A 25951-nucleotide genomic window follows, 5' to 3' on the forward strand; every position below is an offset into this window, starting at 1 on the left:
ACTAGTCTGGGTAGTGGCCCTTCCCTTAATGCATAACATTAGACATATCTGCAAGGAGATGTGTTTTGCATTATAGAAGATACTGAGACAGGAGTGTTGGTAGCTTGCTCCACCTTTGCAACGAGTTACTGGTGTTGTACCACCTTACCCCAGTCTTGAAGATGCTTTCAGGTGCAAACTTTGTTTGCTCGCACTTGGATAAAGGATTAAACTAAATTTATTATACTCTAACCAAGTGAAAAATAAACTTTCAACAATGATGATTTGTTTTTACGATTCCAAGGGTATTTATTATCCACAAAGAATTCATTCTGCCTGGTCAAACGGTTATTAGTGAGTTTTATCTTGAAGTTTTGAAATGATTGATATCGAGAATTCATTATGTATGGCATGAATATCATGATGCAGGCAGCTGGTCACTTTTGCACGATAATGCACCTTCTCATCATTCGAACATTGTGAGACAGATTTTGAGCAAAAACCAAGTTTGTATGTTGGATCACTCGCCGTATTCACCTGATTTAGCACCCTCTGACTTCGTTTGCCGATGAAAAGAAAGCGATGACACCATTGAAAATGTTCAAGCGGCAGTAACCATGACCCTCAACAGTATCCCATAAACCGATATAAAAAACTCATTTAATGAATTAATTGACCATGCCAACTGTATCGAAGCTGAGGGGAGTATATTGATTGAAATAAATGATTTGAATAATTATAATTGGCCTGTGTTTTATTTTCTATCAAAGTTTGGTTTCTTTTTGGACAGAGGCTGTATTAATAATGTCTGTACATTTGTCAACGCTACCGTGTTAGAGCAATGGAAAATGCTACAAAACTTTATTTTTTCACTCAATATATTTTGGATGTTCTCTGCTGTCTTCAACACACTCTGCAACTGTATTTCCTGATAGGCTTATACTTTGAAATGCTTGCTTTTTTCCGGGCATATGATTTCGACTGCATTTAAAATACAATTTTCAATAAATTCTCCATCAGTAAAAGGTTTTGAAGCCCGAGCAATTTTTTCACTTATGATGTAACTACATTTAACAACAGCATCACTTGTTGTGATAACATTCAAAAATATCCTCTGTTGAAACTTCAGTTCATTTTTTAAATCTTTAAGTTTGTTATACATCTTTATGGTATATTTATCACAGTTCTTATGGTTTGTTTCATAATGGCGTTTTAGGTTATATTCTTTCACCACGGCGACAATTTGTCTACATATCAAACATGTTAAAATATTTTTTACTCCCATAAAGAAATATGTCTTCTCCCATTTTTTTTGAAAAGTTCTGCCTTCTTGATCTATTTTTATTCTTTTAACTTTAAATTCAGACATTGTTATGGGCAAAAAAAATATGTTATCAAGGTAACTTTTTATTAACACACTGTCATATTACAATATTAACCTGTAACTTATTGACATTGTATCATGTGGCTTAAAATGGCTGCACGACAAGTAACTTCCAGTTAGTGTTGCCAACATTTGATGATAGAAACATGGTACAAAGAATTGTAGTAATAAGTTTTACTTTTGTTTAAAGCTGTCATAAAACATTTAGAAGTTTAAATTTTTTCTGTTTTAATCCTTGCAGGATGTTAGAAATATTGATTTTTAGAAAAGAAATCATTAAGGTCGCGGGCTGGATATGAAGCCTTTGTGGGTTGTTTCCGGCCTGCAGGCCGCCAGTTTGTGACCCCTGCCTTAGACTATGACCCTACTAATGCACAGATCAGATCACTTCATAGACTCTGTAAAAAGGTAAACTCCTGACCTGTTTATATGAATAAACTAAAATGATACAGTTCTAGATCTCCTTCAGATATATGGACTATCTAAAATCCATAAACCATTATGCCCAATTGTAGATGCCATTGATTTATCCATATATCAATTGGCCAAACATTTAGCTCAAGTATCCTTTCTGTCATGGTTACACAGTGATAATAATTCATGATAAAATTATGGAAACAGCTACCGTGTTAGAGTAAAACTTCAGTTTAATATAAACCAAAATAAAAACTCAATGTTTCAAACTTCACATTGAGGTCATCATCTGGAGTGTACACATATATACAAAGAAACAAACTGTATCTACAATCTACATGGTATGCTAATGTTACATTGATCTGACCAACCGTTAAAACTATTGGCCTGACTTGTGCCGGGGAAAAAACTTACTACATCAACTCTATACCCATTATTATTATTATCTATACGGTTACAATAATAATTTAAGCTAGAGAGCAACATGTTCACGCAAGGTTACTCATATAAGTATACATATAAATTAAAACAAAACAGTATGAATGGTGGCTAATAAAAGCTGAAATAATTGCTTAGAGTCCTAAAATCAGGGTTTGCTGGAGAACTTGAAGAAACAAGTGGTCTGAATGTGTGCTAACCAAATTCTTGGGATTTTTATGCCACCATTATTGCTAAGATTAGGATATATAATCAAAATTTCACAGGCTTCCTTAAATTTCCATTCATACCAAGTTTTTTGTATGATGTAAAGAACGTGTACTTTTCCAATCAATTTGGTGTAGGGTGTTAAGAGCGTGATCTGAGAAGCTTGCTTCACCAAAATTGTGGTAAACAATTTAATAAACAGATTCTTACAATTGAATCCAGCAGTTTAATTTGCATCCTGTTTCTGGGTTTAATTTTGATAGATGTTACATAAGAAAAAATTCATTCAACTATTGCGTTACTTGCTGCCACGATAAGGCATGTTAGGGCATAATTCGACTGTTTTTTAAAATTATTGTGTTTGGATACTGCTTGCCAAAATTTAAAGCTTCCTTAGGGATTCCATCTTGTTTGAAGTTTAAATTTAAAGACTTTATTTTATTATTTTCTTGTTCCATATTAGGAGAAGTGCTAAAGCTGATCAAGTATGTCCTAATTTCTTGATCAAATTTAATTGCAAAGTCTACATTTTCTACTATTTTGCATGTTCATCTTCGTTGTACAGCCTTTCATGAAGACTATCTCTGTGTGTGCATGCGCAGTTCTTTGGCAGGATCGTAGGGATCAGCATAGGTTTGCTGGAACGAAACATTAAGCCTTTCGAACTCTTTAATAATGGAAGTAGCAAATACAAAGTAAAAATAATTCATCCTATCTTTTATAACATCTCTTTTATCAACCATGCCTTATACCTTGTATCCTGACCTCTATATTGTTCACAGCAAGTGAAGTAGGGAATTAATTCTTCCCAATTTAGCAGTATATTATTGAAGACTTTTACCTCTCACTAACCACCTTGTCTTGGACAATTTCATAAATGGAAGGGGTGCATCTCATTCCTGGTCATCTTCAACTGCTGAATTCATCATTTTAAAAAGAGCCTTAAAATCTTCTCTTCTCATATTACTATTTGAAAACCACGAAGGAATTTCAGTCAAAATGAATCCAACATTGGATGGCAGCTTTGAAAATGCATGCTGTATACAAATTGCCAGAGAGTGGCAAATGCACTTCTTTTGAATACAGTTTGGATTTTCATTTCTAATCCTAGTCCACAGGGAATTGTTACTTCCAACCATAGCAGCAGCACCATCACTAGCAAACCCAATACAGTTCTTAAGAGTTTGATTATATGAAGTTAACGCTTCTGAAATTTTATTAAATAAAACCTCCGCTGTTGTCTCTACAACAGGTATAAGAGCCAAGAAAGCTGAGTGAATTTTATTTGTTTCATTGCAACTAAGAACTATGCACAAATGCTTTTGTATTGCAATATCTGTAGATTCATCTCTAGTAATACATACTTTTTACCTTCTAAATCATGCTGCAGTTGCTCTTTCAGTGAAGCATCAATTACATTTTCTATAATTGCAATACATTTGGTTCTGTGCAGTTTAATGCCACCTAGAACTATTTTGGCAACGTTTCTTAACTACTTTACCTATATGATCTACAGCATGAATTGAGGAATGACATGCTATTGCAAGGCTAAGTTCTATTTCTGCTTGTTTTTCCTGGTCATTCATGGATGATTTGATAACTTGATCTAGAGTTGTTTGTGATGTACTAGGAGATTTATATTGGTTTTTTTTTTGATTTTTCGTGAACAGATATGTTATAAAGTTTTGGCCACACATTAGTTTTGCAATATGTGCAATATGCATGTTGTCCATCATGAGAAGATTTCAGCCACAAATATTTTACTTCCCGCTCTTTTTTATATTTTCTTCCACTTCTATTATCACTTTTGTACTTAGGCATTTTAAAGGGGTTGAAAAAAACAAAATATCTCGATTCAGAAAATGAAGAAACAAAAAACAAATTATAGATAATAGTCCTTTCTTTTAGGCTTGCACGGTGATCCGAATGCATTTTTGGAAATTATGGAGACAACTACCGTGTTTGAATAAAAACTTTAGTTTACTATTACTAACCTTAATGTAACCTTAATGCCACCTTTAAACCACCCACTAAACTTAAAACTATATTCAGCTCCTCTAAGGACCCTCTCCTCCCATTAGCACATCCTGGAGTCTATTGCATCCGCTGCACCTGTAACTTACCGTACATTGGTGAAACAGGACGGACAATCCCTATACGCAAAAAAGAACACATTAGACACATTAAATATAACCATTATGGTGAAGCAGGCCTCTCAGACCACGCACTCAACACCTTACACCAAATCAACTGGAAAAGCACCTGCTCCTTACACCGTACAAAAACATGGTACGAAAGAAAATTTAAAGAATCCTGCGAAATCCTGATAAACCACCCAAATATCAACAACAAAGATGGTATGAAAATTCCAAGGATCTGGATGGCACACATTCAGCCAACCTAATTTGAAAGATTCAACACAAGTCAGGACTCTAGCCAATCTGCTATTATTAGAAACCATTCCACTCCAACTGGCTGGAATGATGTTAATATAATGTTAATATATGTATATAGTAGACAACACAAATAATAGGACTTTAGCGCTGATGTATAATTTTTTTTTTTTTTTTTTTTTTTTCCCCACCAGAGGTCAGGCCAACAATTGTGGTAGCGGTTAGTCAGTGTCTTTAACGAACCAGTATGATTGTGGTATAGCTTGTTTCCTGTGTATATTTGTACGCTCCAGAAGATGACCTTAACATAAAGGTCGAAACGTCGAATTGTAAAATTTTAGTAATAGTAAACTAAAGTTTTTATTCAAACACGGTAGTTGTCTCCATAATTTCCAAAAATGCATATAGATAATAGTACTGCAAAATTTGTAGTACAAATACTAATCTGGCACAGCAAACACCAATCTGTAAAGTAAAAGGAAAATAACAAAAATATAAGCGAGATAAAGATAAAGTTTATAAACGATATTAAAAAATTATTCATTAATTATACTAAAATCACTTAATTACCATTCTTATGAAATTGAACATATTACTTGCATATTGTCACAATGCAGGTAAAGTTTATGCAAAATATTCCATATAATAATGCATATGATTTGAAATCTTTGTAAAAATGGCCAAATTAGTGGCCACATTTGCACAAATGGCCAAACTGATTTTTTAATGCCTCCAGAGTTCAAAAAAGTGCCAAATTTTTGAAATTTGGCAATGAAATGGCCAATCTGGCAACCCTGGTGTTTAACTTTAGTGGCTGTGTGGCCAGATAATGAAAACATTGCCAACATATCCAAACCAAATTGTAGGTTTTAAAGTAAAGGAATCTAGAGTACTTTGCTCAAAAGTTTCCATATAAAAGTTAGCAGTTGTGTGTGGGGGGGGGGGGGGGGGGGGAAGAGATAGTGGTGAGCCCATGGCCATACTTTCTTTTTGTAGGTAAAAATTATTTTGCCACACAAAGTAACCGGAATGTAGTACATGGGCAGAGCGAGCCGTAATGTTGGGCAGAAATTTGTCTGTAAGAGAAGAATTATGTCACTGATTGAGACATTTGTGATAAGGGCAGAAACGTCGAAACTGACTAATAAATCATCTTTGTCGAGTGTTATGTTTTTAATTTTGTTTATAAAGTGTTGTGTGTTCTTTATATAGGAGGGGGAATGACCTGGTAACTCCTTGAGTGTTGATACTAATTTCTTGGCTAGGTCATAATTTACGCTGTCTATACCCTCAACTATCGGCCTAAGTGGGACGTTCTGTTTGTGTACCTTGGGAACACCATATATTCTGGGAGAATGGGCGTAATGGGGGGTAATAGTTTTTTAATAGTCTCCGATGACCAACAAGTGACAGACTTAAGTAATTTCACAGTTTTTTTTCTTAATCCTGTTAGTCGGATTATAGTTCACAAGTTGATAAGTGCTGTTACTGTCCTACTATGAATACAAGATCTGCAGCTTGCAATGTGCTAAGAAGGGTCAATTCATGTTGAAGGGGAAGTAAGGAATAAGGAGATGTATGAATTCATCACCGACACACAAAATCACGTGCTTTTTACGTAAAAGTTTCTAACTGTTGTACAAGCAAAATAGTTACCACTTTAAAAACTAGAATTTTCATAAAAGAAAATCTAATTTTCTGACGTACAATAATAAACACTTATCCCATGAAATGCATTGATTACCCTAATATCGGAATGGATTCTCCTTCTTTTGACATGTGCAGAAGTATCGAAGGGTCTCGCATCTGTGTGCATACAGTATCTGAGACTAGTTGATTCATCTGATAAATGTAAGTTGATCTGAAAAGGATGACAGTGGCATTACCTTTGTTCGATTTTGTTACAATTATATCCTGATTAGCTTTTAATGACTTCATGTGTGCTAATTCTGTTTTTGTAACATACATATGGCTTTCTTTTTATTCAAAACATTCTGGTTTCTCAACTACCTTTATCAGCTATATTATTTGTAAGAGGCTTAATGCCTCTTTTTTAAGAGGTATTAATGCTTCTTCCAAATAATATCTATCCTATCCTTCTCATCTTTCCCTTAGAACATGTTGAGCCCCCCCCCCCCCCAGTGAGGGGCTTACGATAATTTAATGCAGCCAGCTCATCACTCATCACTCCTCTGCTACATCCCATAAGGGCAAGTATTTTATGACTGTAATCCGTGTGTGTTCACAGGACCAGTTTGCCTGTTCTGGGGAAGAAAAACTCAAGTTTTTCCGCTGAAAGCCCCCCCCCCCCAACCTCCATATGAGACTGACTAACTCATCTTTCATCAAAAGAGACCAGATAAATCATCCAACATAACATTTTGCATCACGGACGGGAATCAAACCCAGGTCTTTCCAACCAAAGAGCATCGTCTATACTGACTGAGCTACAGAGACTCACCAAATAATATAGCTGATCGTTTAGAACCCTACAATGTTTTGAATAAAAAGAAAGCCATATGCAGCAATCTTACAAAATCAGAACTAGCAGCAGTCAAGTCATTAAAAGCTAATCAAGATATACATTCACGAACAGTCCCCCCCCCCCCAACAGTATGGGATTATTAGAACTCTATATAACAGGACTGAATTAATTAGTTTAGATAGCATTGAACACGTATTATCAAACCTTGTAAGCCAATGGCTACAATTTCTACTATATCCAAAAACAATATCAAAATCTCAAAACCATCCTCCCTTTCCCTTCTCCAGAACAGAGAATACACCTAAGTTTTCACCATTCCATATATTCAAGGCACATCTGAAAAACTAACTAAAATCCTAAAAAAAAAAATACAACCTTCCAACTACTTAACCATATAATACAGACACAGACCTTATAGGGAACATCCCATCACACATAAAAAACTCACAGACCATACAGACCTTGGATAATAATCTCATACTGTTTGTTGGCAGGGAAGGGATAATTGTAAATATATGTTTCTTTTTTTATATATCTGGTCCACACACGAAAGGGCCACAAGACCTGTGTGCGTGCCTGTGTGTGTGTGGGGGGGACCAGATTAGTGCCATGTGTAGGCAAGAGGAATAGAAGAAAGGAGGAATCTGTTTGTGTTTTGCTTCGACAGTTCATCATCATCAAATTCCTGCCATGTACCCTAAAGGGGTGTACAGGATATGATAGTACTACATGAAAAAATTACATCATTATTAATTTCCTATCTACAATTTTCCTCCACATCAGTCTGTTACTTGTCAAGACTCCAACATTATCAGATCTTATATTTCTATCGTCTAAAGCACTTTGTACAGTATCAATCCATCTATATCTTGGTCTTCCTCTAGGTCGTTTTGCTGCCAACCTGGCAGAGAACACTTGTTTTGCTAATCTTTCCTCACCCATTCTGTTTAAGTGACCATACCACCTGAGATTAGCTCTGCTAACGTATTCCTGGATGCTGACAATGTCAAGTTCTTTCCTAATATCCGTGTTTTTAATATGATATTGCCATTGATGCCATCTGTTCATGCCTCTAATCTTTCTCAGGACTCTCATATCTGTGGTCTCTAGTCTTTGGTCAAGTGTTTTACTTCTGACCCAGCTCTCAGATCCATAAGTTAAAACTGGTTTGAACACTGTCTTGTACACAGCTAATTTAGTGTTCCGACTAATTTCTCTCTTATTCCATATGAATTTATTCAATTGACTTCCCACCATACCAGCTTTGCTTATTCTGTTGTCTATTTCTATATTTAATTTACCATCTTCAGTAAAAATCGTGCCTAAATAGCTGAAATGTTTTACTTGTTCCACAGGTTCTCCATTCACAACACAGTTGACATTTTCAATCATTCTGCCTATTTTCATTGTCTTTGTCTTTTTATTGCTAACCTTCATACCATATCTATTACAACAGCTATTCAATTTAGTCAGAGAATCTTGCAGACTTGTAGCAGATTTATTTAGAAGTATAACATCATCTGCATAAAGCAAAGAGCTGACATTAACATCTCCAATTTTGATATCATGTTTAATACCACTTTCCTTCATAATGTGATCCATATAGATAATGAATAACAGAGGGGATAATGTACATCCTTGTCTCACACCAGATTTAACATTAAACCATCTTCCTGTACTTCCTTCAATTCTAACTGCTGACTTACAACTCAAATAAAGACTAAGTATTGCTTGATATAATGCCCCATTGACACCATATAACTGCAGCGTATTGAATAGCTTCTCTCTTGGCACCTTGTCATATGCCTTTTCCAGATCGACAAAACTTAAATACAGATCTTTGTTATATTCCCATGCTTTCTCGACTATTTGTCATAAAGTGAAGATCTGATCCTGACAGCCTCTATTTGGCCTGAATCCAGCTTGTTCTTCACCAAGCTTTTCTTCCACAATTCTTCTCAACCGTTTCGCAAGTATACTTGCATAGATCTTGCCAGGAACACTCAGTAGGGAAATACCTATGTAATTCTCACATTCAGTTTTATTTCCCTTTTTATATATGGGTACTATGAGAGCTCTACTCCAGTCATCAGGAATTCGTTCCTCTGTCCAGGCTTTCTGAACTATGCAGTGCAGCCACTGTAAGACTCTTATACCACCATACTTCAGCATTTCTGGTTGAATATCATCTACTCCTGCTGCCTTTCCACATTTCAAGCCTTTGATGGCTTTTTCTACTTCAAGTATGGATATGTATTTCTGACTGCATGCCTGGTCAGTGTTTTTTACCACTGTGCTGTCATCACTGCTTGTTTCATTTAGCAATTTTTTGAAGTAATTACTCCATACTTCAAGGATATCTTTTTCTCCAGTTTTCATATCACCTTTATCATCTCTAATTCCTTTTACAGCATTCTTTCCCCCATTTCTGAGATTCTTCAACAACCTCCAGAATATCTTGCCACCTTCTTAATATTTATTTTCTATATTCTTGCCAAAGTCCTCCCATGACTTTTGTTTAGCTAGTTTTACACAGTGTTTAGCATTCTTGCATTTGTCTCTGTATTCTCTAAGAGCACAAGCTGACTTATTTGACAGGAGGTTTTTTAGTATGCTTTCTTCTTTTCCTTCACTGCCTCTTTAACTTCCTGTGTCCACCAGGGAGTTCTGATTTTTTTATCCTTACAGATAACCTCACCACATGCCTCTCTGGCAGAATCAATCAATGTTTTTTTCAGATTTTGCCACTGAATCTCCAAGGTTTGATTCCTGTTCTCAAACTCTTTCATTTTCTTTTCAATAATCTTTCTGTATTTTAGTCTACAGTTCATATCTGAGAGCTGCTCAACTTTTATTCGCTTTAAAACTTTCTTACATGTTATTCTTTTCAATATGAAATTCAATTTTATCCTGCTCAAGACTAAATAGTGATCACTTCCAATTTCAAATCCTCTGTACACTCTGGTGTCCTGCACCAGGGAGAAAACATCACTATCAACAATAACATAGTCAATGAGACTTTTCTTATTCCTAGCCTCTTCTCTCCATGTGAATTTGTGCACATTTTTATGTTGGAACATGTTGTTAGTAATAACCAGTCCATGTCCTGAGCAGAAATCCAACAGATATTTGCCATTATTATTAGCTTTGCTCTTTTCTCCAAATTTTCCCAAAATATTTTTGTATGTCTCACAATCATTTCCTACTCTGCTATTTAGATCCCCAACAAGGACCAACTTTTCATTTTTCATTGTGTCAGTTACTTTTTCTAAAGCCTCAAAAAAATTCCTCCACTTCTACCTTAGTAGAACCTTCTGTGGGTCCATAGGCACAAATAAGTCTCATTGTCCAGTTCCCCATTCTCATATTTGCACACATTACTCTACTTGAGGCTGACTGCCATTCAAGAAGATTAGCCTCGTATTTTGTGTTGAATACTATGGCTACTCCTTCTTTTCCTTGATTGTCATTGCCTGAATATAACATTTTGTATTTATAGCTCAGAAAGATCTCACCAGTTTTGGTCTTTTTTGTTTCAGTCACCCCTATTATGTCGATCTGGTACTTATCTAATTCCTCAGCTAGCTCCATTTCTTTGCCATTCAGGCTTCTTACGTTGATAGTACCGATCTTTAACTCTGGTGATGTTGAGTTATGGTTTATTTTCAGATTTGTTCCAGTAGCTGACTTTTCGCTGTTCGCCCTGGTTCCCTGGCGAAAACAACGGGGGCCTTGTTTAACCGGGCGACGCCCCAGCCGGCATGAAATTTTGTCATGTTGTACCATTATTCTATATTTTGGTTTAACCAATAAGAATACAATTTGGTCGGCTAAATCCCAAATTGCCAGCCCATCCTCGTCCGTTCAGTATCCAAGTAGATACCCAACAGGGTGCACCACGAGAAGGTGAGGATTGGACATTAGGTCAGAAGCCTTGGTCGGTTCTCTGCATTCCTTTAAAGGCTATGTGGAGGTCTCCTCTCAGTTATACAGCTTTGACCCTTAAGCCAGTTAAGGGTTGTAATCTTTGGGGAAGGCAGAATGATGAGAGTGTTCTAAAGGACAGGCGTAGACAGGATGAAGATGAAGGCAATGAAGTTGGTTCAGTGAATTTCAAGATGAATTGTAATGGGGTGGTGGTGATTAGCAGTAGCTTTTGTTTTAATGATTTTTGAGGAGAGTGGAGGAATAATAGTGGCCATTTCAGCAGAGCACTGTCCATGAAAGTATCTGTAGAAGAGGCATAAGGCTGAAATTGAATGTCTGTGAGAGAGGGATTGAAGTTGGTATTTGAGAGAGAGGGATCATTAATTAGCCGGATTGCTATTTTCCAGGTAGAATTAAGCAATCTTAGGGAGGATTTTGGTGGTCCACTCCAAATATGGGAATGATATTCCATGACTGAGCAGATTTGGACTTTGTACAGAGTTAGCAGTTGTGAAGGTGTGAAGTAGTGTCTTGTGCAAAAAATACACCAAGTTTTTTGGCAGTTGCAGAAGCTGTAATTGAAATGTGATTATGCCAGGAAGGATCGGAGGTGCAGGTCAGTCCAAGTAGAGAAATATGATAGTATTTTGATATCTCACAATTACTGAAAATAAGAGTGGGGGGGAATGTGTGCTTGTTCTTGCGAGAGATCAGACAGGAACTGAATTTTGGTGGCATTGACGTTTACAAGGTTATCGATACCAAATTGAAATATAGCTGGGGGGATCTGAGTTCAGGTCAGTGGTCATGATACATCTTCAGGATTCTGATACGTGAGCTCTACAAGGTTTGTCAAATGAAAAGGAGGAATGGAGTGTACTGTCATCAGCAAAGCTATGGCTAGGATTTGAAGTCTGTGAGAGGAGAGCACGTCAGTTATATTCAAGATGAAGAGAGTGGGTGAAAGAACAGGACCCTGGGGTACTACTGTGTTGGTGGGGAAATCTGAGTAGAGTAAATCATCCAACATAACATGTAGTGAGCTACCAGTGAAAAAGTTGGTGATCCAGTTGCAGAGTGAGGAATGCAGATCATTGGATGCAGGTTGTTAAGTAGGCTGCTGTGCCAAACCTGAATCATATGCCTTTGAAATGTCGAGGGCAACCACATGAGTTTCTCCAAATTTCTCAATGGCTTGAGTCCAGAGGTGGATGGTGAAAGCAAGAAGATCAGCTGTAGATTGCAAGTGGCTGAATCCATACTGTTAGTAACTGATTAGTTGGTATGACTCTAGGTGGTACAAGAGTTGATCGTTGATGACCTTCTCCATGATTTTGAAGAGAACAAAAGTAAGAGCAGTTGGACAGTAATTCATTGGTTGACTTTTATCACCTTTCTTTGGGAAGGGCTTGATGTGGACCTGCTTCCTCATTGTAGGGTAGATGCCAGTGGAGATAGGTGTTAGTTCTGAGACTCAATTTTTTAACACAATAGGTGGGATAGCATCAGGACCAGATGCCTTGTTTGTGTTCGGGTTGTTAAGAATTTTTCGCATTTCTTTTTGTCAGAAGACTAGTCTACCACATTCATTCATTCACACTAGATGTCTAAGACTAGACATCTAGTGTGAATGAATTTAAGGGAAGTTATGACAGCTGGTTTGGGTGATTTATAGCCTCTCTCAATGAGTCCTTGACTCCTTGGAGGTTTCAGATAATAATAATAATGTTTAAAAAATTCAGAAAGAAATGTGGACGATTGGTATAAAGGAATACATAAAGTATAAATTAAGACCTAGAACAATAATTTACAGTTTATTGTTCCAGGTTTTAATTCATACTTTATTTATTCCTTTACATGATTGTTCTTGTTCTTTCTGAATTTTTAAAATACGCTTATTATTTTATTTGCCTACTGCTTCAACACAATTCTATTTACCATTTTTACCATAAATTGTTAGTGAATGACAATAGAAGATCACAGAATGTATCCATCTCACCTTCAATAAGTGACCTAAGTTGACCAACCTACCAACCTCTTGTGGATGGGTTCCCTATAAAAAAAAATAAATGTGTATATATATGTATGTATATATACAGCAATCCCTCGATTAATGCACCTAATGTGTTCTTTAAAACAGGCACATTATATATATGTATGTATATATACAGCAATCCCTCGATTAATGCGCCTAATGTGTTCTTTAAAACAGGCACATTAATCGAAAACGCACTAATCGATATAACCTATGGGAAAATGTATAATTTGTTCCTCAGATTTCTTTTTTGACCCTTAATTTTTTTTTATAAAAGAATTAAGGTATGTCTCAGGGCCTAGTTAAAGGAAACCATGAAGCTGAAAGACAATAAAACATATTTAGAATATAAATTTATTATTCTGCTTCTTAACAAAGAATTGAGCTTATTTTGCTTCTTAACAAAGAATTGAGCTAACATAGTTTGCTGGGCATTCTGTTTCTTTTTTTCATACAACTGACGGTATGGCCCTATTGCCTCTTCTGCAAATTTTACTGGTTCTCTCTTCACCAAGATCAGTTTTAAGCATTGGTGCTTAAAAACTTCAATTGTACGAAAACTATTTTCAAATTGTTTCTGTGAAACCTCTTTATGCTTGTTAGTGATTAAATTTTCTTCATATTCTTCAGGATCTTCCCGCTGTTCATCTAAATTTAGCAGATTGGAATCCCTCAACTTCTCAGAATGAGATTTAATTAACTTAGATTCTTTTGAGAAGCCTCTAAAATCATTTGCACAATGTAGAAGAATGTGCTACCAAATGGCTCACATATTGCTAGCAGTAATTTCATTCGACTTTGCGACTTTATAACCAGGCTGAGATTTCTCTGATTTGACTAGAAAAGTCTAGGAAGGCATTCACTTCCAAAAAAAGGTCGGTTTCATCGACATCAAATATTTGTTGATCACAATAGTCCCCTTCTTGCACAATTTTCTCTGGATATCTCCTTATCTGTACTTGCAGCTTCACCTGTGATTAGAACATTATGTAGGCTATTTCACTTTTTGAAATGCTCAAATCACCCAGCACTAACTTAGAATTCTTCTTTTCTATCATTGATAGCCCTTTCTTTCCTGGTTACAAAGAGACAATGCTTTCAATTTAATAAGGCCAGTGTTCAGCGGGATCAGTTTGGTTACAATCTTCGATCCATGTAAAAAGAAGTCTCTCTAATTCAGTCATTATAATACTTTGATTTCAAGTGCATGCATGATAAACTTGAAGCAGCCTTACTTTTCTCTTTGTATTCAACAGTTGATTCAGCCATTTTTGTGTTCCTGTCCTATCTTTGCTCTGGACTAGCCTTGTTCATTTTTCTTTATTATTTCAAGTTTTTCTTCCAATCAGATTACTTTTCAAATCATTTTCACACTTCTATTTTTTTCTCACTAATTGCTTTACTCATGATTAAAGGTTAGGAAAATAATTTAAAATAAAAAAATAAGGAAAACAATTGCACAAGATATGATCAGCCAAATGGTATGTAAAGCAGACGACATAAATTTGGAACATAGTGTACATGGAAATAGTATAGTATGCCATTAAAAAATAACTTTGTAAAATGTTTCAAATTGGTAACTAAATTATTTCATCCTGGTGAGGGATTTTTTAAAATAGTTAGCCATAAAAAATGTATAGATCGAAAACTTTTAAAATCTGGTATAGGTGCACTAATCAAATTTGGGTATCGAAAAAAATGATGCACTAATCGAAAATGCACCAATCGGGGGCACATTAATCGAGGAATTACTGTATATGTAGTAGTAGTTAATTACAGACCAATCACCATCTTGGGAGTGGTGGTAAAAGTATTGGAAAAGTTGGTTCAAGACAGAATTCAAAAATGAGTGGATCAGAATATGATACTCTATAGGGACCAACATGGTTTTATTAAAAGTCGATCCTGCCTTAACAATTTATTAACTTCTTATAATAGAATGACATCTGAGTTGGACAAAGGAAATGGTTACACAGTTGTACTTCTGGATTTTGCTAAGGCTTTTGACAGGATACCCCATGGAATTGTTAAATTTTGGTTAATTGAAACTCTTAAGAATGTCATTTATCATCATTTAACAAGCAAAACCCTGAAAAGAATATACTTGCATCCAAGTATGTGTTCTATGTATCTGGACAGATATAAAATACATTATTACAAAGAATGGAAATTGTGAATAATTAAATGAAAGAATTCTTACTAATTTGTCTAATGTCAGTGATACTTTGTAAATATATAATAATTTTAAAAATAATAATACAATGAATTGTTTTAAGACTTACATGTAAGTTAATGTGAACAAAAGGTCAAAGTACAAGAGCATGCCAACGGAATAAAAGATTGCCCCAGGCGGTATCAATTGCACATGGCACGTGGAGTGGTAAGCGGTCAAAACAGAATTAAACGCTACAAAGCGGGATCCACATGGGGAGAATTCTACGTGACGGGTGAACAACGAAGGTTACAGAGAGTGCTGGTAGGGAGATGGTATAAAAGGGTTAGGGACCCCCCCCCACGAGGCTCTTAGGCTTCTTTGGGTTTTTGCAGTGGTGAGCGTCTTTCTTCCAGAACGTCCAGACGAAGGGTCAGCAGGGAGCTCTGCTTGGACTCCCGTAGGTGACAGTCGGAAATGCTGCGTATCAGTTAAAAAGGTTACGTACCCTAAACCATATGATGGAAGAAAATATATCTATACTGAAGACAGGCAATCCATGGATAAAGCTCAGTGTCTTGGTAAGGAACCTCACAGAATCAGAATCGCTAGACGCCAACTGAGTCCCTGGAATAGGCTTGATATGATAGAAACGTGTGGACCTACCAATGACCAGAGAAATCCATGCCAAGACACTGACTGAAAGGAAACCGTATGAGGAACATGTATAAGAAGACCATGTGTACGGTAAAGTTCAAAGTTCTTTGTCTAGTATTATGTATAAGGATAAGAAATTAACTGTAAGCTGAGAATCAAGGACTTTGATTAAAATAAGACAGGACTGTAGCGCATTGATATTAGTTAGAAGAAAGTGAGATATCTGTTGAGTGTGTTGAGTTAATATTTATGTCTTAATTGAATATTAAGATGATCTAATTTGTGTATTAAATTACCTCTTGAAAATTCATGTTAATATTGGTGTCTAAGATTACTATGTTCTTAATCTTATAAAGGAAATGTTTCTTTGATAATCTTATTTACTGGGGATGCATGAGAATTAGTTTGTTTAGCATTGAATTGATCCTGATTGAATGTTCTTTGTATTGTATGATAATTAATATGTTTAATAAACTTTTGCTATCTTTAAATCCAATTGACTGAGTTTAGAATCCGATCCACCACTCACAAAAAGTACGAATCTAAGTAGGAGGAAATAGGTTGTAGTTTAGGTCACAATTGCAAACCAATGGACATTAGTGTACATCTGAAAATTCGCTTCTTGATTAAGATTTCCTTTTCTTAATCTAATGGTTCTAGGTGGTGCAGCTTAAAAATATAAATTTTCCTAGAGCTTTAAGAGAGGCAAGATTTCAAAACTTTGACACCTCGGATTTGGCTCAATCCTGAGGCAATTCCTTTGTGTTTCAGTAGTACCACGTGACACCCTAGGAAAGACTTATTGTAGAATACATATATTGATAAGAAAATAGGACACAACAGAATACTGTTGCGCAAATTGGAGCAGATGGGGATGGATACTAAACTGGTGATATGGATAAGAGAATGGCTCAGGAAGAGATACTAGAAAGTGGTGTACGGAGGAGCAGAGTCTAGGACAGTGATGGCGAACCTATGACACGCGTGTCAGCACTGACACACTTGAGGGTTTCAGGTGACACACCTTGGATGTTGAAAAATATTGGTATTCTGATGAAAAAACTAATTTCAGTAATTTCAGTTTATTAAATAATTGTATAATATGAATTCATAGATTCATTGTATATCAATGTCCTATTAAATAAATAGCCTAATATGATATGTATAAGTCACCATCTATGATTAAGTAGTTACATTTATAATACATGTATGCATTAAAAATGTAACTACTTAATCTATGATTAAGTAGTTACAACAACGTCAATATTTAAAAAAAAAAGATGTTTGACACACCTGGGTAAAAAGGTTTGCCATCACTGGTCTAGGATGAGGCAAGTGACCAGTGGTGTGCCTGAGGGCTCTGTGCTTGGGCCATTGTTGTTTAATTTGTACATAAATGATATAGGAAATGGCTTGAAGAGAGATATTCAAGCCACTGTTTGCTGATAATGCAAAGTTGGGTAGTGCAATAAAGATTCAAGCGGATGTTGAGAGTTTGCATGATGATTTAATAAGCTGGCAAAATGGGCAAAAGGTAATGGATGTCAGTTCAATATGGAAAAGTGTAAAGTTATGCATTTTGGGATTAAAAGATTACCAGTTGTGTATTACATTGATGGAAAACAGTACTCCAAGAAATTGATGAGGCTAGGGACTTAGGGCTATTGGTGGATAGGGAGATGAAGTTCAGGGGGAATACATTGCTAAGGTGTCCAAGATTGTTGGTTATTGAGGAACACACTAACATCCAGAGATAAAGAGGTTATTATTTCCCTTTATAAAGCGCTGATACTTCCACATTTGGATTACTGTGCTCAAGTCTGGTCACCTGGATTCCTTGGAGATGAGGAGATTGTGGAAAGGGTTCAGAGGAAAGTGACTAGGTTGGTGAGTGATGTAAAAAATGCTCCCTACATTGATAGATTGAGAGCTTGTGGATTGCAGATGTTTGGTTGATAGGCAGAGAAGAGGAAATATGATAGAAACATTTAAATTACTAAAAGGTTTTTATAAAATTGATGCATGGGAAATATTTCAACTGTGTGATACTGATGGAAGGACAAGAGGTCATCCCTGGAAATTAAGGAAAAGTGTAGTTAACAAGGGTGTGAGAATGAGGTTTTTTGCCTGGAAGATAGTGAATGAGTGGAATGCATTGCCTGACTTAGGCAATGTCTGTAAATTGCCTGAGTCAGGCAATTTACAGACATTGCCTGTAAACGTTTGTCTATAAATGAATTCAAGAAGAGATATGATAGATATTGTTTTGATAGTTTGGGTCTCCTGCGATGAGTCTACTGACTCCATGGAGATACCTGTAATAATAATAATATATAGTATAATGTCCCAGTAAAACGTACCCTGGGACGTTTTAATGTACTGTACAAGTACTGTACATTAAAAGTATTCAAACCAGCTAGTTTGACAAAGAATGACTGCTCCTAAACACGATAAGCTTGCCATTATATTTACCAGTAATAAATGAGAAGTTTCATGAAAAATTTTTCAGTAGTAGTATATTAAAAAGGATCCAATTTGTGTGTGTGTGTGTGTGCGTGTGCGTGCGCGCGCGCGCGCAGCATTTACACCTGAGTGTAAATGCTGTACACCTAAGTGGTTCATAAATTATTTTGCTTCAAATTTCCTTTTGCTAGATTAAACAGTGAAAAAGGATACATGCTGTGTTGCAAAAGTTATACTGTGTTTCAGAGGTTCTTTATATTCACAAACGTCAAGCATAGTGCTATTTTCTTAGGTAAACTTTTCCTGAGTGTTGATTAAAGACACAGGTATTTTGGCTCATTTTCCCCTTTTGGAAAGTCAACTAAAATGGCAGAGGCTTCTTGCTGGTGTTCCGATTGGTGCTGTATACTTGTAGTTCATTTTCTTGTTTCCTCAGATCATTGATATAGCACTTGCATTATCAGGCAGGGGCTATATCAATGACCAAAATTTTAATATAAATGTTTGCTGTTCATTTTTCCATGGAGTGTTATGATGTAGAGATACTTCTCCATATCATAACACTATTGTGCATGCTTAAGAAATGAGATAATATACTTTGGTAAACAATGTTCTTCTTGTAGCCCCTACCAAAGTTTGTGTGTATGAGAGTTTGTATTGTGATTCATCACTTTACAGCCTAACTTTCTGCTGGTTTACTGTCTATTCACAGTGAGCTGTGCACTTCAAAGGTAAAGTTTAAGAATTGTTTTGGATATTTGGTTCACTGTAGCATTCTTCCATGGAAAACAAAGTTACAGTAATTACTATACAATGTTCTAGTTCAAATTTGTACATCTGTGGAAGCCCTAAACTCCTGATTGGGAATCACCTTAATAACATTTACTTTTAATGTTGTCAGCTGCAGTTGTTCTTGGTTTCTCTAATTGTATTAGTCATAAAAAAAAAAACTGACTGATAGGCAGCCCATGATAATCTTCACTAAAATGGGGTTAACTTGTAGCTGTGCTCCATTTCCAGTATTGTAGTTGTATAAAAACCATATTGTGAAAAGTATGGAAAAAAAAATCAGGGTATCCATATATTTTTGCTAAAAGGATAATAGGATAATATTGTTATTATTATTATTATTATTATTATTATTATTATTATTATTATTATTATTATTATTATTATATGTTATCTCCATAGAGTCTGGAGACTTATCATAGGAGATCCATGATGAGTCTCCTATTACTAATATCCTGTTACCACTTCTGCCACTATGCTCATGTTACTTGACTGATAGATTTTTCTGATTTGTTCTGAGGTTGATCCTGTATAGACTACTAGATAGCATGTATTTTTAATGTGTTATTTATTATATATACAAATTGTGTATTCAACACTCAGGTGGCAGACATTGACGATCTGAAGGGTATCTGAAAATTATCTTGACAGAAAAGCTCATTAAGTTTTTCCAAACACCAAGTTTTGACAAGTTTCTAATTTTTTTTTTTTTTTTCATATCTTCATTCCTCTCTTCAGTCACAACGAATCTGCAGGAGAAATCACGCATCAAGTGGTTTATTCAAATGAAATCTGATACTCAGATTCCGATGAAGGTTTAGAACACATTACAATAGATCACACCTATCAAGATCAACCATATGAGCTTGATATAAAAAGTTTATGAAAACTGGAAGTGTGGAACACAAGAAAGAAGCAGGGTAGCCTTGAATCTGAAGAAAATGTCAGGTGTATTCATGATGCCTTTGCTCTTACATGACCATGCAATTGGACCTTTTTCTTCATTGAATCAACAGTGACCTCCAACCATGTATCACCTTCAGAGCCTATGTAAGTCAACACAAATTGCATCATGTGATTTACAATTGTCTCCTTGCAGTGCATGATATCTTGTGAAAATGCTTGAAGTTGCTCCTTACAACCTCAATGACACTACTTGGCAGGGATCATGTTTTCTGATAAGGCAACTTTTCATGTTTCAGGGAAGATTGACAAACACAATGTGTGCATCTGTGCTCAGAAAATCCATATTGAACAGCAGAGAATATTAGAAACAGTCCAAAAATTAATGTGTGGTGTGGTGTGGTCTGTTACATGACCATGTGATTGGGGCCTTTTTCTTCACTAAACCAACAGTGACCTCCAGCACCCCACCTATAGATCCTTCAACACTTTGTTTATCCACAATTGGAAGACCTGTGACCACATATAGTTTGTCATCAAAATGGCAAACTGCCACGTTGGGCCTTAATTGTCCATGACTCTCTGAATATGACATTCCCAAACAGGTGGATTGGCTGTGGAGATGCCATGCATTGGCTGCCTAGATCAACTGACATCACATCCTAATTTCTTTCTTTGGGGGATTCATCAAAGATTGTGTATTGAACACTCAGGTGACAGATATTGAAGATCTGAAGACAAGAATCACAGCTGCTATCGAAAGCATAGATGCGGATATGTTGCAGCATACATGGCAGGATTTGGATTATTGGTTGAATGTTTTGCAAATCACTAATGGTGCTCATGTTGAATGTTTGTAACTTTGTTACTTTAAAAACATGTTAGTTTTCTTTATCTAAATTTCATCTTGATTGGTAATTTTGTGTATTTCAGAAATATTTCATTTAGCATCAAAGTTGTAAAGATAATTTTCAAAGACCCTTTATTTATATGAACATTATATCATAAGTATCATATTGTACCGGGACGTGGAACTTCAGAAAAGCTGACTGGACAAGGTTTACTCAAACCTTGGAGAGCCTCTGTCAAGATGAACCTGTCTCTGGAAACCTCGACAGAAAATTACAAATCCTTACTTCACACATCAGCAAAACTGCCAAAGCAACAATACCAAGAGGCCAGCGGAAAAACACCTGGATACCATACTGGAAAGATCACAATATTGATTCAATGATTACAGAAAGAGACAATATCAATGAACAATTCAGAATTAATAAAACTGATGATTACAGAAAGAAATTAATGGACATAACACACAAAATAGAGCAGGAAATTTGGAAGTGCAAACAAGAGAAATGGGCGGAACTTTGCAGTAACCTGGATCCAAGAAAAGACAGCCAACACTGGAATATTATTAGAATCCTAGACAATATCAAAAAAGAGAACCAACAGAAAACAAACTTCATCATAAATGCTGGCAAACAAGCTATTACAGATCAAGAAATTGCAAACACACTGGCAAAAACCTATTCAAACAACTCCAAACTTCAGTATAACAGAGAGGACAAGCCCCTCAATAAACTCACAAGTCAAATGCTAAAACAAGCAAGAACATACCAAACTAATGACATCTTCTCCGAAGAATTTACACTAAGTGAACTAAATTCATCAATCGAGAAAACTGCACCTAATAAATCCCCTGGTAATGATCTTATCTTTGGTCATATGGTCAAACACCTTGGCAAAAATGCCAAAGAACAACTTCTGGACATTCTCAATACCTCTTGGCGAACGGGCAAACTTCCAAAAGAATGGAAAAAATCAGTTATTGTACCCATCCTGAAACCTGACAAAAATGCTGCAGAATGTCAAAGTTACAGACCTATCGCATTAACTAGCATACTTTGTAAAATTACTGAAAGAATCATACACTCCAGGCTTATGCACTGGCTGACAAAAAATAAGAAAATCAACTACTACCAAACTGCTTATAGAACTCGTCATTCGACAACAGATCAATTATTCCATTTCTGCCAAACAATAATAGACTCATTTCAGGAAAAACCAACAAAAAAGACAACTGCCATATTCCTTGATATGACTGCTGCTTTTGATCGTGTTTGGATCAAAAAATTAATACAAACAATACATGATATTGGAATTAGAGGAAACGCTTTAATCTGGATTGCTGATTTCATCAGAGGAAGAAAGATCAAAGTCAGAATCAATACAGCAATATCAAAAGAGCGGAGAACCTGGGCTGGTGTTCCCCAGGGCTCAGTACTCAGTCCCTTACTATTCCTTCTATATGTCAATAATATTCATCCCTACCTTACAGAAGACACAAAAGTAACTTGCTATGCAGATGATATAGCCATCTGGCACACTAGTGCTAAAATCAAAGAATCAGAGGAAATTCTAAACAAATCCATGAGAGGATTAGAAAAATGGTCAAACGAACTCAAACTTAAAATCAACCCAGACAAAACAAAACTAAGTACATTTAGTACAGACAGGAAAAATAGACATTCCTACAATCCCAAAGTCATGATCAATAACAAGCTAATTGAAAAAGTCACAAATCCAAAATACCTTGGTATTACGCTTGATCAGGAATTACGTTTTGCACAACACATCTCTAACACTTCCAACAGAGCTCTAAAAAAATTAAATATACTGAAAAGGCTTTGTGGAACAAATTGGGGTGCAAAGCCAAAAATCCTCAAAACTACTTACACTACACTAATAAGGCCAATAATGGAATATGCAGCACCTATCTGGTCACCTTCGGCTTCATCGGTAAAGAAAAACCTAGACAAAATACAAGCAAAAGCATCCAAGATTATCATTGGTGCAGTCTCATCCACTAACAACATCAGAGCCCAACAGGAATGTGGGCTTGACCTGCTGGAGGACAGACGAAAATTTGCCACCATAAAATTCATAAATAATATCAGAAGCTACCAAAGTGATCATGTCTCCCTAAAAACCTATGAACATTGGAACCAAATTTGCAGACTTCACAGATCATCGACTTTACAATATGATGACACTATCAGGAAAGAAATAGGTCTTGATCAGCTAAATGTCCACATAAACAAAGAACCTCTATTTTCCAGTCCTTTACCTTCAAATACCTTCATAAATCTAAACCTTACCAAACTCTGTACAAAAAAAGAACCAAAAGAAATGCTTAAAGAAAAAGGCCTAAATACCATCAACCTTCTTTCATCCTCCAAACAGGTTATTTGTTATACCGATGGATCATCAGACACCAATATGATTAATGGAGGCGCTGGTGTTCTCCTTCTACTCCCGAAAGGTGAAAAACTTTCAATAAAAGTTGGATCTGGGAGAATCGCTTCCAATTTTACCAGCGAACTCTACGCAATAATTAAAGCACTAGAAGCCTACTTAAATCTATCATCATCTCAACAATCTGAAGGAATTATAATTTACAGTGACTCAAGATCAGCTATGGAGGCAATCAAAAATGGCAATACCAAGCTCACACAAGACATCCATAAACTCTTAAATCATCTAAAGTGTTTAGGTAAAAGTTGCATTCTACAATGGATTCCTGCTCATGTAGGCATTGATCACAACGAAGCAGCTGATAAATTAGCAAAAGAGGCCAGAGAACTCAACCAAGAAACTCATATGATAACTCTTGCTGATGCCAATGCACTAGCAAAAGCTAAACTAATTCCATTGAAATCAGTGATACAACATCAAATTCCCGAGATCAATGCTGACAGAAGGACCTCCACTACGATAGCAAGACTACGAACAGGACATTATAGAGGAATGAAGATCAATACAGATGATACGAGAACATATAGAAACTGCAACAACTGCCCCAATACGGAACTGACACCCACTCACATCTTTACCTGTCCAGCAATTACAGCAGCCTTGCAAGAAATAGATCCTAATCCTGAACAACAGCTCTATACAAACAAAATCACAGACATAGCCAAAGCAGTACGAGGAGCGCACGGAAACATCTAAGACTCTTCAAAGGACAAGACAACAACATCATATTGTACCATAAATATTATACGTCAAGTATACATGTATATCAAACATGTATACAATATGTCAAAGATATCTATAGCGAATACAGTCTTGTGACAACTAAAGTGTAGAAGAAAAATATTTCCCTAGAAACATTGCAGGTCCAAAGTATTTATACTATAATATTAGTCTAATGGATAAAGAGGTGTATTTTAGATAGTTCATAAAAAACAGACAGGAACTGAATTTTTCGTTTGTCATGTTTTTATATAATGTGCAGAAATTATCATTATTTTGTTAGAATATATTTTTATTTATTTTTTATTTTAATAAATAATATATATTACTTTAAATGTAAAAACATTGATTTTTGTGTTACTAATAATCATATGATTACAATTTAGTGTTATCACTGATTTTAGGTGAAGCTGAGCAAGAATGCAAAAGATTATATCTAGGTAAGCTACAAATCCAAATATATTTCTGATATGTGTGTCAAATTGATCTAAAGGTGATTTCTTGTTGCAGAAAATACAATCACATTCACTTATGCCATAAAAAAAAGTAATTAAGAAATTTAACCTAATTATTTTTCATTCTGTAGTATATTATTATTATTTTATTTGCAGTTTTATTTACATGAAACGTCACAAACCTTATAACACAACAGTACTATGTGTGTGTGGACAGTTAAGGAGAAAGACTTATTCTTGTTCATTTAAAAAATTTTATGGAATTTACAACGGTGTTAAAAAACTTTTTTTATTATCCCGACATTTCGATCTTCACATCAAGATCATCATCTGGAGCGTACATAAGTATACAGAACAAGCTGAGTTACGTCATTAACTGTAAGCTAGAGAAACAATGATTTGATCACGTTATTCTACTGGCGTGACTTCTGGTGAAAAAAATAAAAAAATAAAATAAAATAAAATAAAATAAAAAATAAATGTTTACATCAAGCTAAATTCTATTTTTACAATGACAGGAATAAACATTCTTTTAGATGGTTTACTTTCAGAAACAATTGGTGTCCTATTTTTAGTATTACAATTCTTATTTTTGATTTACAATACTGGATTTTCTACAGTCCTGTTTATAGTTGTTCTTGGTGAGGAAGGTCGAATATATATCTTCCAAATGTCTGGGATTTTTAAACCATCATTGTTGTTCAGATTGGGGTGGTTGCTGATAATCTCACAGGCTTCCTTGAATTTCCGTTCATACCATGTTCTAGTGTGATGTAGACAGCTGGTGGTTTTCCAATCAATTCTGTGTAAGGTATTCAGGGCATGATCAGAAAGGCCAGCTTCACCATAATTATTATATTTAATGTGTCGTTTATGTTCTTTTTGTCTAATAGGAACAGTGTGTCCTGTTTCTCCTATATATGGTATGTTGCAAGTACAATAAATCCGGTATACTCCAGGGTGAGCTAGTGGAGGGAGTGGGTCTTTGGATGAATTGAGTAAGTTTTTTAATTTTGCAGGAGGTTTAAAGGTGGCTTTGAGGTTGTACTTTTGTAGTACTCTGTTTATTTTGTCTGATATTCCATTTTTTATTGTGGTTTTGTAGAGATTCTCTACAAAACCACAATAAAAAAACAAAGACAAACCAGACTACAGTAAAACTATAACCATTCCCTACATTAAAGGAATATCAGACAAAATAAACAGAGTACTACAAAAGTACAACCTCAAAGCCA

At 35.6% G+C, this 25951-nt stretch overlaps 1 protein-coding gene across 2 annotated transcripts in view; it reads left to right on the forward strand.

Annotated features, from left to right (window-relative positions):
- LOC150094209 (leucine-rich repeat serine/threonine-protein kinase 1-like) overlaps nucleotides 1-25951 on the forward strand; it is an 803235-nt gene that overhangs the window by 94064 nt on the left and 683220 nt on the right. For both annotated transcript variants that reach the window (XM_090412317.1, XM_090412318.1), the window contains exon 6: nucleotides 24666-24701. In XM_090412317.1, the coding sequence (XP_090268443.1) occupies nucleotides 24666-24701 (36 nt within the window). The remainder of the gene's footprint in view (nucleotides 1-24665; nucleotides 24702-25951) is intronic.

Source organism: Typopeltis vanoorti, chromosome 22 (assembly GCF_054136105.1).
Source record: "Typopeltis vanoorti isolate ZY-2024b chromosome 22, IOZ_Tvanoo_1.0, whole genome shotgun sequence".
In the NCBI taxonomy this organism is placed as follows: Eukaryota; Metazoa; Arthropoda; class Arachnida; order Uropygi; family Thelyphonidae; genus Typopeltis; species Typopeltis vanoorti.